This window comes from Pseudopodoces humilis, chromosome 11 (assembly GCF_049639895.1).
Source record: "Pseudopodoces humilis isolate 2021_Gansu_Grassland_sample_001 chromosome 11, ASM4963989v1, whole genome shotgun sequence".
Taxonomy (NCBI): domain Eukaryota; kingdom Metazoa; phylum Chordata; class Aves; order Passeriformes; family Paridae; genus Pseudopodoces; species Pseudopodoces humilis.
This window is the reverse complement of record NC_142210.1, coordinates 9048324-9067689: the sequence shown is the minus strand read 5'-3', so window position 1 is coordinate 9067689 and position 19366 is coordinate 9048324. Positions and strand designations below refer to the sequence as shown.

At 40.6% G+C, this 19366-nt stretch overlaps 1 protein-coding gene across 1 annotated transcript in view; it reads right to left on the bottom strand.

Moving 5' to 3' along the window:
- NYAP2 (neuronal tyrosine-phosphorylated phosphoinositide-3-kinase adaptor 2) overlaps positions 1 to 19366 on the bottom strand; it is a 133433-nt gene that overhangs the window by 15501 nt on the left and 98566 nt on the right. Inside the window, exons 5-6 of the mRNA XM_005527038.2 lie at positions 16961 to 17170; positions 8960 to 9063 (exon numbers count right to left, since the gene is read on the bottom strand). Of these exons, the coding sequence (XP_005527095.1) occupies positions 8960 to 9063; positions 16961 to 17170 (314 nt within the window). The remainder of the gene's footprint in view (positions 1 to 8959; positions 9064 to 16960; positions 17171 to 19366) is intronic.

The window sequence follows — 19366 nt, the reverse complement described above, 5'->3', positions numbered from 1 at the left end:
GACACGGTTCGTGTCCCATGCCCCGGCACTTCTTTCAAGGTGGTGGCAGTCAGGGTGACTGATCCCTGACTCTTATGAACATTGAGTCTGAACAAGAAAGTAAAATCCTATGGCTCTGGATTCAGGTTTCTAAATACACTCAGGCCACACATACTGGTCAAATCCAAACATCATCTCAAGGTAAAATTGGCCCCTGCCCCAGCAGTGAAGTGCTTGTGCCACGGGCTTCTCTATGTACTCCATTGTGGGTTCTCCCATGCCCGTCCATCCTCCCAGGTAGGACCCAGAGGATTTCTTTTCTCCCAGACATTTGCAAAACCAGCACCCACAACATGCAGTCTGTGCCTACATTCCTTTTTCTTTGCCTACACAGACACTAAAGATTTCTCCATGACAGCACCATTTGAAGGAGAGACATAATTTGTTAAGTGTTCTGAGTAAAATATATCTGGTTTTCCACTTTTAGACATTCCAATGCATTTCATTGTATCAGTGACATAAAACTTTGTAAAATCACCGTCACAGATACAGTAGATTGCACCCCAAATAATTTTTGCACTTTCACAAAAACCAAACCTTAAGCAATTCCTGAGAGTCATACCCTTACCAGTCTACTCCCATATGCAACCTCTTACTTCCTCATCTATTACACTGAACTTATAAATTCTTGGGGCAGGAACAGACTTTGTTCCATGCATATTGCCCACCAACAAATAACTACAACTCTTGGACACCACCACAATCAATATTGTGGTAGATTCTATTGGCCAACCTTAAGCAGGTTTTGGATCCAGTGACAATCCCAAGCCTTATTAACTGTAATGGCTAAACATAAAGAGTAATTAAGATCCTTTAAGTGAATATCGTCTCAGGCAAAAATAGAAGCTACTATCCAAAGTAATAAATAGTGTATAGAAAGTCCAGACCAAAGCCCCATGGGGCACTGATTACAGAGTGAGCAGCATAGGACTGTTCCCACACTGTGGACATATATTTTGGATTAAGAAAAAGATCAAGTATCAAAAAGGAGCAACCATAACCTTGGCTCTAGGAGCACAGAGACAGACATCTCACAGGCATTGCACTGGCTCAAGAGGAATACTTGGCAAGTACACACAGGGGGAGGAAAAGGATTGCCACTGTCCCATGAATTGTTTTGTATGTTTTGCTATTCTATGTCCAAAATACACAATAGACTTTCAGAACTTTAGAAAATTAGAGGAGGAAAGAGGGACAGAGAAAATTATAAGAGTGGCAATTAGCACAGTAGTTAGATATTCCCTTTGAACAGAAATCTGGGACTGCATGTCCCCTGAGATCTTTAACCAGCAGTCCATGGGGATCACTTTTCCCTTTGGCCCAGAGGGCAAGGATGACAGAAGTTGATTCTTTCTTTGCAAATCTTTGTGCATGATAAGAGACAAAAGAGCAGAATCACTGGAGTCTGATGCTAGTTCTAGGCTGAGATTCATCAAGGAGCGCATGTAGCACAGATTGACAGTACTGAGTGCTGACATGAGTCCATGCTGTGTAACACACAAATTCTCTTGCTAGCACAACTTATTTTTTACTACCATTCCCCTAGAAATCAAACTGAATGAAGGACTACTTCAGTCCACAGAGTTCTCCATCTACCTGCAATGACTGTATTTTTTTCATATAATGGAAGCTAAAAAAAAGATTGCTGTGATCAGATATGGAACAGTGGATCCTGATTTATAGGTGCTCATTTCTCAGCAGCAGAATTCATTAACTGCAGAATCAGGAACCCAGCTCTGCTACTGTGCCCCACAATGCAGGGTGTTTGCTGACTCTTTGAACTCTTGTACACTACTGCTGGGAAAAAATGGCAACTTTAAGCTGAGAATAATAGAAGAGCACAATGCTTTGTTTATGCTCACAGAATACTCACTTTCAGATGCACATTTGCCAACTAAAGCATGATAATGTCAATTCATTGGGGAAGTACTTTGTCTAGGTGCCTTCAAAAATAATTATAGCCATAATGGTAACAATTTACATTCTGTGCATTCATTAATTATAGGCTGACCACAATGCTTACAAGGCATAAAATGCTATGTAATATGTTTTGTATTCACAAGTAAAGTTAGAGACATTACAAGATATTTAACTGACCCAATACAGAGTGAACTTAGGCATAAGACAAATATGTATCTGTGTTGCTGAAGAGTACTCAGTAATTGTCAAAATTAAATTCCAAATTATTCCTTTAAAGTTTTGTGTATTTTTTACAATGAGCTTTTACTGCACTTAAACTGCAAGGTATTGTTCTACTCATGCATATGAAAAGCAGCTAAAATATGTCTCAGCTTCTTTGTGATACTTCCCTTCCATCATGATTTTGTTTTAAAATGGAAGAATTAGAATAGTTGTTTGGGATTTTTCAACTGATGTACAAAATTAAATAATAGTTGCCCTGAAGGTCTCACATCAGTTTTAATGCTAGAGTTTTTTTTCACAATAAAACATGTGCATTGTGGTTACATCTCAGTTAGCATCTAAATACTGCGTCTTAAATAAAATACTATCTAAATTGTGTGGAGGAGTGGGGATTTAACAGCTGAGGCTGGAGCAAACCTCCTCCTTCTCTCCTTCCTTCTCTCCCTCTGGGGCAGGGAAGGGGCAGGTGGGACCACTGCAAAGCCTCTGCTTCCCCTGCAGATGCAGGATGTGGGGCAGGGATGGGGGGCAGGGATGTGGGGCAGGGATATGGGATGGGCTGGCTGAATGGGGTGTGCTGGGCCAAACTCTCTCAGCCCAGAGCTGAGCCCAGCTGCCCTCAGTGGGATGGGGGTCAAACCTCAGCAGCACCCTGCTTTGCCTCCCCAGCTCTGGGGTAAATAAAGCTTTTTCTAATCCTGTTGGATTAGCCAAACTGTCCATTTTGAACAGCTGCTAAAGTGCATTTTCACCCAGGCTGCCTCTGGCACAGACCCAAGCGATCCCAAAGGGCTTCTCTCCTGTCCTGGTTCATGCACCCCGGCTTGCACTACCCCTGTCCCAGGCCAAGGGGACATGAACACAAAGACAAATCCCCCTAGCTGCGTATTCAAAGTAGAAAATCTGCTTCTTACTTCCCTACTTACATTGCTATGTTGGAAAACTGTGCTGGAAGACTCCTGGTCCCTGTCTCCCTGCTCTGTGACCCTTGGATTTCCACATCAGTCCTGCAGCTCCCTCACCTTGCCAGCCCCAGGCACCAGTCTCCCCCAGCACTTGGTTATTCTACAAGTGGTTTTATTTTTCTACCTAGATATGAATTTAAGGAGCCAACTCGTACCTAAAATTCTTGCCTATCAAAGACACATTCTCCAATAAATTATTGATGGACTCACTTCATTTGGTGCAAGACAATGACCAAGTCCACTCTTGGGAAGCCTTTCCCCTTTGCTATATTATGTTCATACAAATAATAAAATGAGTGAGAGCTGTCCTGAATTTTGGAGGATAATGGTTAGTTTGTCCATCTTGTGCCTTCTCTTGTGTTTACCAATGTGGTCATGTGGGGAAAGTAAAATGCTGCCTCAGCTTGCAGAGGGCTCAGGCAGATACCAGGCAAGTTATGAACTGAGCTGCAATATTTCTAAAATAAGCCACAAAAAGTTTTAGTGTTGATGCTGATATATTTTCTAGCTTTTTCTTCATTCCTTCAATGCACATTGAGACTCCTTAATTCATAGCTGTCCCCTTATCTTCATTCCCTCGTCTGAGTTATTCCTTCTAATCTCAGCATGGCTTCTGGATTTTACTTTGATCATCTCTGTAAAGTTTAAATCTTCTTTCCTTGCTTAAATTGGAGCTAGATATCACTGCCTGGTCCTCCCCACAACAAGACACCAAACCTTAAGAGGCATACAAACCCTCAGAATTAAGATAACATACCTTGAGAAGGCAACAGGAAAGGACAGTGATGTCTGGCCACTGAAAAGCAAGAAACTAATAGGCAGCATGAAGAGACGCTGCATATTTGCAGATAAGGAACAGAGTTTTGTGGAAATATGTCTGAAAATAGGCTCTGCTTTGCAGGAAAGCTAAAATATGAAACTCTAGCTATCACGAGTTTTGTTTTCAAAGAGTGTGTTTTTCTTCATACCATGTATCTTAAAAACATGCACTACTGTGCTGCTATGTAGCCCAGTACATGGGATTTTTCAATCACTGTCTACAAATTAATGAAAACAAACCTCACTTTGTAAAGCTCATCCACAGGAAAAAAATCCCAGGCTGTTTATATGATCTCTATTTTTCTTAAAATAGAAATTAGTGGGGCTTTTCTGTGCTGAAGGCTGCTTCAGAAAGGCATGGCAGTGATACAGAGAGGATTTTATGTACATTAAAATTCTGGATGCAAGATGCTCTGCTCTCCAGCAGAGGGACTTCCACAGCCTGCTTCAAACGTTTTCTTTTTTTGTGACTGACATGCTCAGTGCACACATACCCTGTGTGCCACAGGGATATCTGAGCTCATCGATGGAATGTAATCCTTTGTTACCCTGAGCTGAAGATGTGGAGCACGATAGGATGGCAGGGAAACACCATTGCATAGCAGTGATACCTGTGACTCCAAATCCTGCTTGCTTTACAGAGATGAGCAGTTTTGTTCACTCTGGCTGTCCCGTGGCAGGACTCTGCATTTCCCACCCCTGACCATGCCTGCTACAGAAGTCTCAGGTGCCAGCACAGAGGCTCCAGCAAAATGGGTGAGGAGTTATTCACTGGCACATCTGTGAATTGTACATTGTTTATTGTACTTTAATATTTCACTATATTTGTAGTTTATAAACCTCACAAAGTGGTTAAATCCTACTATTCTCTGTCCACTTAGATGGCTACAAAAGACAGTTACTTGTTTTCATTTCCATATAAAGGCCAGATGGACTTTTACTACCTCTAATGTTATTCACGCACTTTTCTCTAAGATATAACTTACTTTACTTTTTACAACATTTCTCCATTACCTGTAAGCTTTTTGTGAACAATGTCATACCTTTATAGAATGAGAATCACTTAGGCTGAAAAATGCCTTTAACCCAGCACTGAAAAGCCCCCTACTAAACCATGTCCCCAGGTGCCACATCTACATGTCTTTTAAATACCTCCAAGGATGGTGGAATAGACTCTTCCACTTCCCTGGGCAGCCTGTTCTTTTGCTTGACAACTCTTTCCATGAAGAAATTTTTCCTAATATAAACACATGGTATCCTACTATGTGTGTCTAAGTGTTAAAGCAGGTCACTGCCATTTCCCCATGGATTATGGGGGCTTCATTCTGCTCCTGTGTCTGCCTCCCAGCTCAGGGGGCTGCTACCTGGAGAACAGCTGGTATTACTATTGAACACTGAGGCAAAGAAGGCACAAAGAAGTACCTCAGCTTTTTCCTCATTTTTTGTCATGTTCCCTCCACCATCCAAAAAGAGGATGGAGATACTCCTTCGACTTCCTTTTGCTGCTAACGTATCTATAGACACATTTCTTATTGACTTTTATGACAGTAGACAGATTAAGTGCTAGGATTTAGCCTTCTAATTTTCTCCTTCCATAACCTCATTACACCCTTGTCCTCCTGAATTGCCAGTCCTTTCTTACAACTTTCATAAACTCTCTTTTCCTGAGTCCCAGCTAAAACACAGTTGAGAAAGGCTGGTCATCTTCCCTGCTGGTTTGTCTTTCAGCATGAATGTTTAAGAGCTCCTTCTTTCCTTTCTTTACAAAACAATACATCCTATCTAGAATACTTCTCTGCTACTTACACCTCTCTCTGTAGGATATTTTTATTTAGATATGCATTTAGGAAATACAGCAATGTACCACATTGTAGCTCAAAAATATTCTATGCTTCTGCTATTATTACACCAAGACCCCTACCTGAATTCTTCTGCTACTTCCTTAATTTCTTAAACTTTATTCTTTTACAATCAATAACTTCAGTTCCAAGATAAACTTGTTTATCTTTCAGTTTAAATTGAGACAATTCATTACTTCATCCAAGGTTGCTTCCTGCAATCAATTCTTTCCCAGTGCCCTCACCATTTCCCAGAACTGAAGACAGAAGGCAGGCTCTCAGTCTGGCTCAGCATGTTGGCAAATGCTGGTTGCCACTACACTGCAGAATTTTTAGTGTTCTCCATCAGAGACCAGCCACATAGTTAATCTCTGCTTATAAGCCCTTTCCTTTTATTTTTACGTGATCCCTCTACTGCTTCCCATCAATATACCATAGATATATTCTGTGAATACTGACTGATTAATCCTCACAATTCCTACATCAATAAGCAAATAAGAAATAAGATAATAAGGCATAGGGGAGTTAATGACAATAGTTACATAATTATCTAATATATGATTGTAATTATAGTATAGGTTTCCTTAGATCAGATCTATTTTTAATTCCTAAGCATAGTCACCACTACTTTGAACAATTGTATTAAAAATGATGGGTTTTGAGAACTCAGTTGCAAATTTGTCTTTTTTTTTTTTTTTTTTCCTAAATTAAGCATTTTGAGAACCATCAGTCTGGGGTCCATGAAGATTTGAGAAAACCAATTAACAGTAATCTTCCCTTTCCCAGATCTTATATTCCTGTTTGAATGTTAGCTGTGCCCATCTGATCAACAAAGAGGTGGATAACACAACATGTCTTCTTAATCTTTTGGAAAGCCTAACTGCTCATAATGATGTTGTTAAGGAAAGCAGTATCAATACAATCAATAGCCACAGCACACAAAAATAGATACCCTGTATGCCACAACCTGGCAGACTGAGAATGGACTAACAGCCCAGCTGTTGGAAACACATTTCACCCATCATCCATTATTTGCACATTGAGATAGAATAGGTGTTGAAAGAAGAATCAATGTTTGTATCTGCCACGGAGAAAAGACTTTTGTCATTTCTCTGAAATCAGGGTCAAATCCACAACTTTAAAAATTATGCTGTTATAGTAAATGACAGCATAATAGATGGACAGCAAGAGATTGTCAGCTGGAAGGGAAAAGGAGAGAAATGAGAGAGAGAGAAGGCTTGTACTAGTTTTTCTTGTTTTCCATGAAGTCATGACCATACCATACATTATTCAATTAACAAGATCACCCTCCTACAGTCACTTGAAAATTCCTCTTATCATCTTTGTTCTTTTCTTCTGTACGAACTGAGGTGGATTTTTCCCTCCACAGTTTCAGTGAACCCTGGCCTCAGCTTCTAAGAGGCTCATTATCTCTTCTCTCACATCAGGTTCTGCTTTCAAGGCTTATTGTTTAGTTCTTACTATAAAATGACAAGCTAAAATCTCTTCAAAACACCCAAGGTGCCTTTGCCACTGAGTAAACAGCAAAGCATCATGAGTGCTGTAAGACCCATTTAATCAAAAATATATACTACCTGCACACTGGGACACTGAAAACCTTTGGAAGTACAATTACCCTAATTTCTTCCTTAGATGAAGGAACACTTGATGTGTTATTTAAATGGGCTGTCATTTTGAATCTCCATTATGGATTTGATTTTCTTATGTAAAATATGCTTCAGAAATGTGCAGGGTTCTCTGAGTCTTCGCGTCTGGCAGTGCTCAGAAGTAATACAATCATATCAGTTCACACAGGGTACAGAACTGTAACCTGTACAGGCTTGGTTTTCCAAATATAACCTTCCTAACCAGTTGCTGGCTGTCGGGAGGGAGTAAATCAACCTTACTCTTGTGGTCTTTGCTTTGGTCAAGACATCATTGGAGCAACTCACCAAGATACAAACACAAATATGTGATTATTGCAAAGCAGCCCTCAGGGAGATTTCCACTCAAACCTCAGTGACATTCAGTAGGGTTTTGGGGACTAACTCCCTGAAAGCCACTCAGAAATTCTCCATCAAAATAAGGGTGACTGTGTGTGCACACGTATATGCATATGCACATAAATCCATCTGTGCTCCTGTCTCCTTGTGCACACACACCCCACACGTACACACCAGCGATGCAGTGCCACAGTGCTTTGACAGAAGCCATTCACATGATGTTTAAGCAAAACCTCTTCTTTCAATTGCTACTTTCAGCTAGTTCTGTCAAACTAATAATACAGGTCTGTGCAACAAAATGTTACAATATCAGTATTAGCATATAAAATAAAGGAAAGTATAGGTTTCCCATGTCTTTATTTCTTTTCTATTTTCTCTCTATTGGAGAAATTTGCCAAATCCAAACACCTTCATTTTTTTCTATTTTTGTTTTTGATGAGGACAAAAAAAGCATCTCTGTTTAAGATAAAAGGAGATGTTGCTCCTTTGTTTTTTTGATTCCTAAAAATGTACAATAAATATAACTACAGTGGACTATTTAATAGTCCAATAGGCATGATATAGTCTATAGCTGAAGAGAGTCTAGCTGCCTCAACTAAACAAAATCACTTGCTGTAAGAGCAGTTTTCAGGACAGTGATAAATCACAGTGTAATACAATCATGCATTAAGCTCCAACCAGATGTGAGACTGGCACAAATATTAAAGTACAACTGGGCAGAAGTCAAGTATGTACAAGTAATTGACAACATTGGTGTAAGTGCTTTAGACAAGACATTTAAAAGAAATTTACATAAAAACATAGATTAAATTTATCAAAGTTTGATAAATTTTAAGACAGTAAAAAAGTACAGAAAACATGAAAAAAGAAAAAAACCCAGCCAGTTCATACAGTACAGTTTTACTACATTTATATTACAGAATGAAGACAGAAAAAGATACAAGGAATTAAGAGCAAAGAAAATTCTGCTGGCTGCGGCCAGGGGAATTTCATTGCCAATGAGAGATGTGCACACACAGATGCACGCACACGCACAGAAAATAAAGACATAAACCAAAAAAATCATTTACTGTAACAAATGACAGACAGAGAGGTGGGAACATTTGGCATGTTGCAGCACATGGAGTCATTCCCGATTGGCAAACGATGGTACCTGGCTCGGCTGGAGGTCGCTGGGCTGCCTGAGCGGCGCCACAGACGGAGGAGGCACGCCTGACGTGGATGCGGAGCGGCCTAAGCGGCAGCTTGATTTAGACTCTGGAAAGGGAGAGAGCAGAAACAGCAGTGAGCAGGAGCAGGGTACCGCTGCTGCAAGCTGAAACACTGCGGATGCAGAATTCCCTTGAAATGGAGACTCCTGCCTTGGTATCGAGTTAAAGTCTTGGACGTTTGGCTGAATCACGAGCAGAAGTTGAGATCAGAAGAGGAATTCAGACAGGACTCATGCCACGTCCTGGCCTCTTTGCTCTGGGACCTCTGAAGGATAGAGCATAAAACAGTAGACAGGAAGAATACAAAAAAAGCATTCCTTTTTCCCCACTCCCCTGCTCCCCAATGCCTTTTCTTGTCCTCATGAAATACAGCAGAGATTAAGGGAGTTACAGAGGCTTCTGGTTTCATCTTTCCATCCCAGAGCTGAGTGACATGGCAGCCCAAAGACTGACTGTGCTGAAGGAAAGCATGAAACGCCAGAAAATGAAGGAGGTGGTATGTAAAAGTGGTGAGGATACTGTCACACTTGGGGATTTGGAACGACACCAAAAATACTTGGGAATCTCACATCAGTGGCAATGAATTGAGAGACATAAAGTAGGAAGAGACAAATCAAAACATCAGCAGTGGCAAGTCAGTTGCCCAGAATCAAGGTGATAACAGAAGCAACGTTTGCCTTGAGAGAAAGCTTCACTTTGAGAGAATAGCTGCACAGAAATGACACAGTTATTTGATTTTCCTTCTGCTGTTTTATATTGTATAATTTCTAAGAAGGCTCCCCATTGATTTCCAGCACAGGTTACTATTGTACACTGACATGAGGTGACCATGCAGTTCAGGAGGCCTGGACAAAGGTTTTTATATCTAAGCCATGCTGACACCCATGTGCTACCCCAGCATTCAGCTGGTCTGGAGGAAACTGTCTTTTCCTGAAAAAAGGATCTGCCTGTTTCTGCCCAAGAAATATTTTTTGTTCTTACATTTCCTTTATAAGGCTGAGGAAGCACCTCAGTCTATGGCTCTGCTCAGATCAATGTGTTCATTCTCCTCATGTTTCAGAAACCTTCTCCCCAGCCCTGCACCTGCTATTCCTATTTAGTGGGTAAACACTGATAACGTTTGGACTCACCAGACAGATTTGGTACAATAACAGTCTCACTTTTCACATTGACAGTGCTGCTTTACCATGAATAACATGCAATTACAATACCATGCTTCATTACAACTTAAAGAATTTAAGGTTTTTTAAAATAAAGTTTGAAGAATTCCTCCAATTCCATGTTTTCAGGAAGAAATGAAGGACCTATGCCTCCTGGAGTTGTGGCTTAGCAAGTTTGCCTCTGAAGCACGTTTTTTGACTGTATCTGTCCAAAATCTGTCTTTTCATGCCTCATTTACACAGCTGCTTTGTCAGTGTTTGTTTTACACTGATTTCTCTATTTCCTGTGTGGATCTCTAGTGTCACCACTGGCCATAGGTTGGGCCACAGCTTGAAAGGAAGATGCCTATCACCAGCATGTCCTTAAAGTCACTTGGCACACCTTGGAAACTTTGGATATGCCTTTGGCACACCTTTGGAAACAGCTGGCACATTTCTCCACATAACAGCCACATCCTGGATTCTTCCACTCTCACTGATGCTTTCTCATTGTCAACTTAAATGCTTATTTTCCTCAGATATTTCAGAATTCAACAGGGTGTGGAGAAAAGCTATCCACTTAGGCTGGAGCACTTAAGGCAATGAAAGCATCTGTATGGGTGAATATTCATCAACTAAATATTAATAGGTTAGTTAACAGCCAGCTGGCTGAGCAGCAAAAATATTTATGCTATTCACCGAATGCATTATTCAATTCACTCTCTCCTAGTCAGTCTGTAAACACACCATGAGTCAACACAGCCATAGGCACACAGAAAGGAGCAGACTGGCCTCCTCCATAACCTTGTTTTTGTACACAGTCTGCTGGTTTGCTTTTTTTGGACTTGGGCAGTTACTCTGAAGGTTGACTAGATTTGTTTTCGTTCTGATTTCACGCTGTCTTTGTGCCAGATTTCTGACTGTTCCTTTCAGTAATATAGATATAATAATGGATCTCATTATTATACCTCATCTCTCATCTCCTGGAATTTTGCTGGGGTTTCAGAAAGGACAAGAACTGGGTTTTTTTCAGTTGTTTTTCTCTACTGCTAAGTAGAGATTCTGTTTCTGCTGTGACAAGCACAATCAGACATTCAGCACATAAAAAACTCCAAGACACTGTCTGACTGTGCTTCTGAATTATTTTCTTTGCTTTAGGAAAGCAGAAAGAAGTGTCATAATTTCCAGTTTGGATCTATGTGCAACAACAAGAGATTACCATTTCCTTGCCAAAGAGACTCCTTTCATCTGGCATCAAAGAAATAAAACCTATCACACACAGATGAAGTATTAGTTCCTTTATCTCCCTGTAATATATATTACAGTATTAAGGAAACTATTGTGATTTCCATAGTGATCCTCACCAAAAGGTGCTTCAGACATAGCTCCATCTAGCTTTTGTGTCTCAGTGGCAATATTTTAGACCAAATATATACTGTATTCTACTGTAATTAGTGGTCTGAGTAACAGCACACCATTGTGGGGGAAAAATAGTCCATAAATGGTCTGTTCTTTAAGTGCTGCACAACTCACTGCTCTGTATTCCGTGGCATGTTATTTTTCAGCTATGGGCAGCTTATTCACTGTGTTAGGGCTATCTGAGTTTTCCTATTTAATGCCAATAATCTAGTTTCTAGTGTTTAGAAATTCATGTTTATGTCTTGTTGATGATACTGAGACAGCTCAGTATTAACATCTGAAATAAGTGGTCTTGGACTTCTTGAGAAGTCCCCCAAGTGACAGTAATTCATGGTGTGGAGCTGAGTTCTTTCAGCTGTCCTGATGGACACATGGGAGAGCTCTGTAGGCCAGAGTATGTGAGCAGCCACTAGAGATGCCCCTTGCAATCAATGGGCAGCATGAGGTCTGAATTCAGCAGATTTTTGGGGGAGCCAGAAAGCTGTGAAATGCTATGCACGAAAATGTTCATAAAATTCAGTTGGTGCATTCGGAATTTCAGTGGCATTATTTTGCACGGCTTCAAATGTCATATCTCTCACAGGGATTTGATAGGCAAAATGCACTGCAGGTGTCTGGGAGCCAGGTGCAGTGCAGGGCTGGGAGGCCCTGGGGGGCCAGTGCACCTCAGTCCCCTCTCGTGGCACCCACAGTGGCCACAGCACTGGGACAGCAGGGTGGGACCACAGCCCCTGACACCAGGCAAACCCACACACAAAGTCAGCTGCAACGCCACTGCACTCCCGGGTTTAAACTCAGTCTTGACAGCACCAGGAGGATTACACATGGAAACAGGCAAGAATTTAGTTCCAAAGGGCAGCATTAAGGATGAGAATTTTAGGAGAGGCTGTGTGACACAGAAATACAGGCTTTCCAAACACAAATAGGATTGCCTTAAAGTTGTGCATTTAATTATGTGTCTAAGTTCTCATATAAATGCCTTGTTTTCCAAAACTGCAAGGGCTGCCATCATGACTAAAGATGTAGGGGCTTGGCTGATTGCATTTGGGACATGGGGTGTTGTAGGATTTTCCTCAATAAAGGACAGCACTGAAATGCCACAAGATTTTACAGAAATATTTTCAATCAGTTTAATACCAATGTGCTATGGCTTTCTATATTCTTCAGAAGTACAACAACTCTTCATGATTTTTATTTTTGGATCTTAATAGGAAGAGTTCTTTATTCATCCAAGGAAGCCTTCATTCTGCCTTTCCTAATCTTAATTCAAAAAAATACTCTGGCTGTCACTCACATTGGAGAAGCTTCTTACCCTGTCACAGTCTCTTCTTTGCACATGAAAAGAGAAATATTGCTTATTTGCTACAGCTGCCAAGAAATGCGTTTTGAATTAAACAAGGCAATGTGACAGGCTGAGAGCAATCACATGAAAAAAAAAGAAAAAAGAAAAAAAAAGGAAGAAAAAGAAGAAAAAGACAGCATGCATACTGGAAAAATACATCACACCAAGTATCTTCATACTGGCGAAAAGAGATGAGTAAGCTGAAATATAACTTGAAATTATGAAACAATAGGGTGCAATAAGCTATATAGTATTCTGTTATCTAAAAAAGTATTAGTACTTTGCTATTGGCAGAAGCCAATTAGTGCTAAAATATCACAGCAGCACGTCAAACTGAAGAGTTTCCACAAGGGGAACGCTGAATCTGTGGAACTCAGTGTTACCAGATATCCATAGGTCAAAAGTTTAACAAGTCTTAAACCCAAGTGAGGTAATGAGTAAAACCATGTCTGAAAAGGAACCCTCTGTTTAGGCTTGGGGCTCTTTTGCCCAAAGGGAAAAGCTGTTAGTGGAATATACTTTGTATCCTGAAATATGGGTGTTTATTTTCTTTGTAAAGCTATTTCTGTGTTGTAGGATTTGGCTGTGTCTGTTTACTATTTCCTGGCTTCATTGAAATAGAAGTAAGTGTTTTGTATCTTTGTTCAGGATTTTTGTCTGTGTTTTTCTTACACCTAGGCAATATTTTTACTCCAGCCAGAATTGGTGTGGTCCTGCATCCTGGAGGTCCCACATCCCTGGAGGATCCACAGCAGGACTGTGGGACTGGCGGGATGACCTCGGTGTGCAGCTCCCAGTGCTGCTCGTTTTATGACAGGTGACAGGAACTGCTCAGGAGGAGCTTGTGAGGAGAGAACATGAATGACCAGTGCAGCAAGGTCTGGGCCTCTTTGGGCAGCAACATAAAACCCCAGCTCAATTCACGTGGAGAATCCTTGTGGATTTAGGAGCACAGTGATGCTGCCTGTGATGAGAAAATGTAGGGATTTGTGGGACTACTGAGTCATCTTTGCACGAAGCAGATAGGGCTGGCATGAACTGACTTTTGGCTGCTACTCCCTTTTCACACCAATGCATGCATCTTGTGCCTTGGGCCTCCCAGGCTTTGCCCCATTCCCAAATAGATGAACTTCAAATATTCATTACTTCTGGAAATCAACAATGATGGACAGTAATTCCAATGAAGGGTGGGCATTTACTCCTTTCCTGATTACCAATTATGTTTTCAGATGGAATATTTACGGCTGGCTGAGTGACAAGCTGGTGGCAATTCAAAACCAGGGTGCAACAGAGTTTCTGAGATTTAAAAGGCAGGGCAGTGCCTGTCTCCAGCAGCAGGTGGCAATGCAAAATGCTTCTTCATTGCAGTTAGGAAAAAAGCAGCAACATTCCAGAAAATACTCTTCAAGTCTCCTGGAGCGAAGTTACACAGATTCTGTGTTACAGATTGTGTTTGGCTGCTCATTATAATTGCACTGACTTTCCTAAAAGTCAGCATGCCCCCAAATCACACTGCTTTCCGTAAGAAATTATAGGATGCCAAGAAACAGAAAGTGCCCTTGACAAATTCTGTCACAGAACAATCAGGCATTAAAGACAGTGATAACTGTGTGCAGCTGACATCCCAAGCTCTTTGAACAAAATGGACAGAAAGTTAAAGCTTCTGTTTGGAGATGGCTCATTCTCCCTCTGATCTTACCAGCACTTTCAGAGTTGGGGGGAACCCACCAAAAATCTGTGTTCCCACTCAGGTATTTGCCCGGGCCACCCCAGTTCCCAGCTCATCTGTGCTGGAGCAGAACTGCCTGATGAACACGTGTGGAAAGTCTATTCACACCTTTTCCCTTTTACTGCAGAGCAATTCAACCCCATTTTTACAAATTTATTCCAATAACTGCCCTAATAAATGCCTGTACCAGTGTGAACCAGGAGACAGGTACCAAACTGTGGCATTTCAAGGACATGTCTGCAAAAAAAGAAAAAGTAGCCTTTTTTTCTGTTATCTACGATGTTGCAAAGAGAGCAACAGCAGGGATGACTTTACTGGGAACTGCCTTGATTTTATTTGCTCCTGCAATAAATCTGAGTTCTAATTCCTAGTGCAGAATCACTTTATCTCCTTGACTCCAGAAAGCATTTGTATTCATATGAAAGTATTAAATCTCTCCTCTTGCATTCTGTTACAGTTTTAATTTAATTGCAGAGAATGAGCTGTTACAGTTCATGTACAAGTTCATTGAGGAGAACTGTGTAGAGCATTCTCAATGCAGTGCCTCACCAAGTAAAGGTAAAACATGTTGCTCAGGCAACAGCAAGAGACACAGAGGAAAAAATATTCAGGGCAGATGAGAGGCAATATTCATCAAATGAAATATCATAAATCTGCATGGAAAGAAAAGTCATAATCAGCTCTCAGATTTTAATCATAGAAAGGAGTCAAAATTCAGCCAAGAAAATAAAATTTTTCTTTGACAGTCATAGCAATGTAAGACAAAGTTGACTAAATCAAGGCATGATTCAACAACTATTACAGTTTGCTGATGCCAAATGGAGAATGAGGCCAACATGTTTTGTCTGCTTTTGGAGATCCACCAACTCTTTGGAATAAAACTGCTGCAGAAATGTTGGACAGCAGTGTTGTATTTTGCTAAGAGCATACTCTTCTGTTTTAACTTCTTTACTACTCTGCTCCATAGTGTCATCTTGCAGAACTGAAGAGGCTGGTACACATCTTTAATCTAATTATTGGATGTACCAAAACTTTGATGTGGTAGCTTTAAACCCATCCTTTAACCCGCATTAGCACAGATGACGCTCTAATACACTGGGAACAGAATTTTTACCAAAAGCTATGAGCTAATCTGGAAAATTCCCACCTTCCAGGAAGCTTTGTGAGAACAGACAAGTAAGCAAATGGCAGTAACACACAAAAAACCTGTGCTAGAGTCATAAGTTTTGCAGAAAAGTCACTTTTATTGCACCAGGAAGGATTGTTTGGGGGGTCTGTAGCAAGTAAAGCTGGAGTACATGATTGCTGCAAATAACATTCCACATCAGCAAAGACTCTTCAATTTATACACTAAGTTTCAGGTGTCATTTGCAGCAATTCAGGGACAATGTGAGTCCCATTATCACTCAGGGAAGTGATGTTCTGGGTGAGGCGTGAGCATCTCTGCTCACTCAGCAGTTTAAGCACTCCCTGCTGCCACTCACTGCCCAGCAGATCTCTCAGGCAGGAATGATTTCTTGTCTGAGTAGCTCATTCATGCTCTTATACTCACTGAACATTGACCATGAAGCTTCAGTACTAGATATGCCAACTGTTCTTAAAGTGGATATTTCTCACAGTCCAACTAATAAGCAATGAAGTTACTTTTTTATGAGAGCTGTCAAATCTCAAAGGTAGCAATACAGTGCTCATGCAAGGGCCATGGATATCTCTTTATAGATCTCCATTTATTGTTTCTGCTTGTCTTAGTCAATTTATAAACAAGACTGCATTATAATGCCATGGCATATGGCAATTTACTATTTAACACGTAAACATTTTTGATTAATAACATGAATAGGTTAGAATCTGAGACTTCTGAAATCCATAGTCACGATTCTAGAAATTTCTGTACAGGCAGACAGCAAAGGCTGCCTGTGTCCTGTCACTGTGACCCTCAGTAAGACAGTCTTGCTTTTGCACAGTGTGTTTTTGTTACTTTATGTGATACCTGAACTTATGAACTTCTTCCTGAGGTGCCACCCTACGAGTGTCTTTGCCATAGTGCCCCTTTTCAATGTCAGGTGGAATCCTTTACCTCTTTTAAAGTAAATAACTGTCATGTTTACATGCTTCTACCCTGTGCCACCATCCCAGCTGTTCCAGCACAGAGCACAAGTACAGCACAAGCCCGGTTAGTGCAGCAGTCAATGGGTAGGGCCAAACCTAGAAGATATTTGGAAGTCTAAAGAATCTGGATACCTGTGTATCTTTAGAGATTCTTCATCTCACAAGGAGATTCATTAGATCTTCCCTGCTCTGCTAGTTGACCTACCTGAGCTGTTGCCTCCAGCCAGCATGGTAGGGCTGACAGAGGATCTCCCCAGCCTGCTCGACACCACAGGGGGGCCTGGCGTTCCATCCCATTCCTGAGCTTTCCCTGGCTCCCTAGAGGAAGCTGTCCCATGATGTCCTCTCTCTTTGTTTTCCAGCTTTGGTAGAGGTTCAGTGCTGTGGCTTCTGATCTTCAGCTCATCTAGTGGTTCTACAAAATACACAAGTACACATTTCATTATAAAGTAACTGCTAATCATCCACATAATGAAATAATCTTTTGCAAAATGCTCCATACATATCAATCATAAATCCTTTAAGGGACATTTATAGCATGGTTTTACCATGTAGGCCAAAAGCCTGTAGTTTATGTTGGTTTCAATACACTTTTTAATTATTAAAAGCACACACCATGCAGCAGATGGATAAAATGTAACATTTCTGTTACAACTTTTATATGCCAGGAAAATAATTTTGAAAATGGTTCCCTACCAAATTGTGGTTTATTAATAATTTATAGAAATACATTAAATCTTTTCAGCTGTCATTTCACCAGGAGCAAGTTCTTCAGGCACTTTCTAAGGAAGCTATCTCCTAAGGCAATATTGTGTAAGCAACATATCTGTACTTCTCAAAAGCTCTAATAAAAGCACACAATCCACAAAACAAAAGAGCACAAATCCATTTTGGGTGTGCCCAGCACCATAACCTAGGGAATGAAATTGCACTTGGTTGGAAAATCCTTGGAGTCAGAAAATTACTTTCTGCTTGCAACACCACAAGTCAATGAAAAGAACAGCAATTCAAAACACAGTTGAATGATTTTTTCAAGTGAAGCAGTGATGTCTGCTTTCTTCATGGCTGGTGATTATCTGTTCTTTTCTCAAGACCCTAATTTCATTCCTTGCAAGTTGAGCAATGCATGGAGAAAGAATTCATTCCTGCTCTTTCCCATCTGTAGCCGTGAAAAATTCACATGGAAAACTAGATACAGAAGAAACATTAGATTGCTCTTTAGTTGTGAGAGCTATTTACTGTGCTTCTCAGTAATTCAAAGCTGCTGTTTACCTCCTCTTGAAAAACAAAAAATCAGTTCTCAGTTTGGAATTTTATATCTCAAACCCAAAGAGATCCTTACATGATACTCTCAGTTCTAGTCACACAGATTTCTGTATGATGTACCTTAATTTCTGTATATATCTATAGTCTTGGAATCCATATTTGATAGACATAACAATCTTCCCTTGAGCTCTATTTCAAAAGCTTTTAGTGGCTTAAAGGGACTTTGGTAGGTTTGAGAGAGCCAAAGAAAGAGAAATCACCAGGAGTCACCGAGAGACAGACGATGCCCCTGAGGGGCCCATGCTGAACTCAGGGCAGGACTGACAGTCTGAGTTGTTCCTCTCCCAGTCATGCCCAGGAACTGGGGCTGTTCAACAGGGATCACCATTCAGATGATACAGTCCCAGAAAAGGAGCACATTCAAATCACTTTGATTTGCCTGTGGCTCAATACCCTACAGACTGTGGTAGAGCAAACAGGGGAAGAGGCACTGTCAGACATCTGTGATGGGTAGAGACCCCACCTGAGCACAACAGTGACAAAATCTCACCTTGTTTTGGGTTCTTTGACATTCCAGTCTTCAGATGACCTTAATGAGTAACAACACAGTCAGCCTGAGGTTTCCTCAATAAAACTTCATACAGGAAACATGAAAATATCTAACTGGATATGCACTTCAAGATACAATCATTAGTGTATTTCATTAATTACTATTGGTTAATAGAAAAATTTAATGTTGAGGATATCTTACCACAGCCTTCAAGTAGTAACAGTGCATGAGGAAATGATTAAACCAGTCTGGGCTGGGAGCTGTAAATAGGTTTCAGTGACATTTTATTGTGACAAAGATCTTCAAAACTCAAACCTCTTCCATGAACTTCTAGGTCACTTACCTACTTTAATGTATGTAAAAAGACACTGCAGTGAAAATCCAAGTGTTTGTTTTTCCTAGTTGGTAACCCCAGCAGGGTACAAGGTTGAATAACAGTCTGTATCAATATAACATGACATCTGCCTTTCAGGGACCTTTGCTACAAGATGTCTGTGACGCAGATCTGTCTGTGGCTGCACAGACAGACCTGCTAATACAAGGAGCTGTGCAAAGAGAGGAAGAGCCCAAATTATTATCAGAATTTGAACTGTTTCAGTTGACAGCATCGAGCTATCAAAAATACTGATGTGTTTTTTCACATAACAGATGCATGCAATCATATGTGATTTTTTTCTTCACACCAATAACGTTCACTTTGAGTTACTAATCAGGGAAAAGGAAAGATAAAAATGAAGTTTCAAAATTCTTTGGAAATGCACACATTTCTCTTTCTCACTAGTACTGGATGGTGTC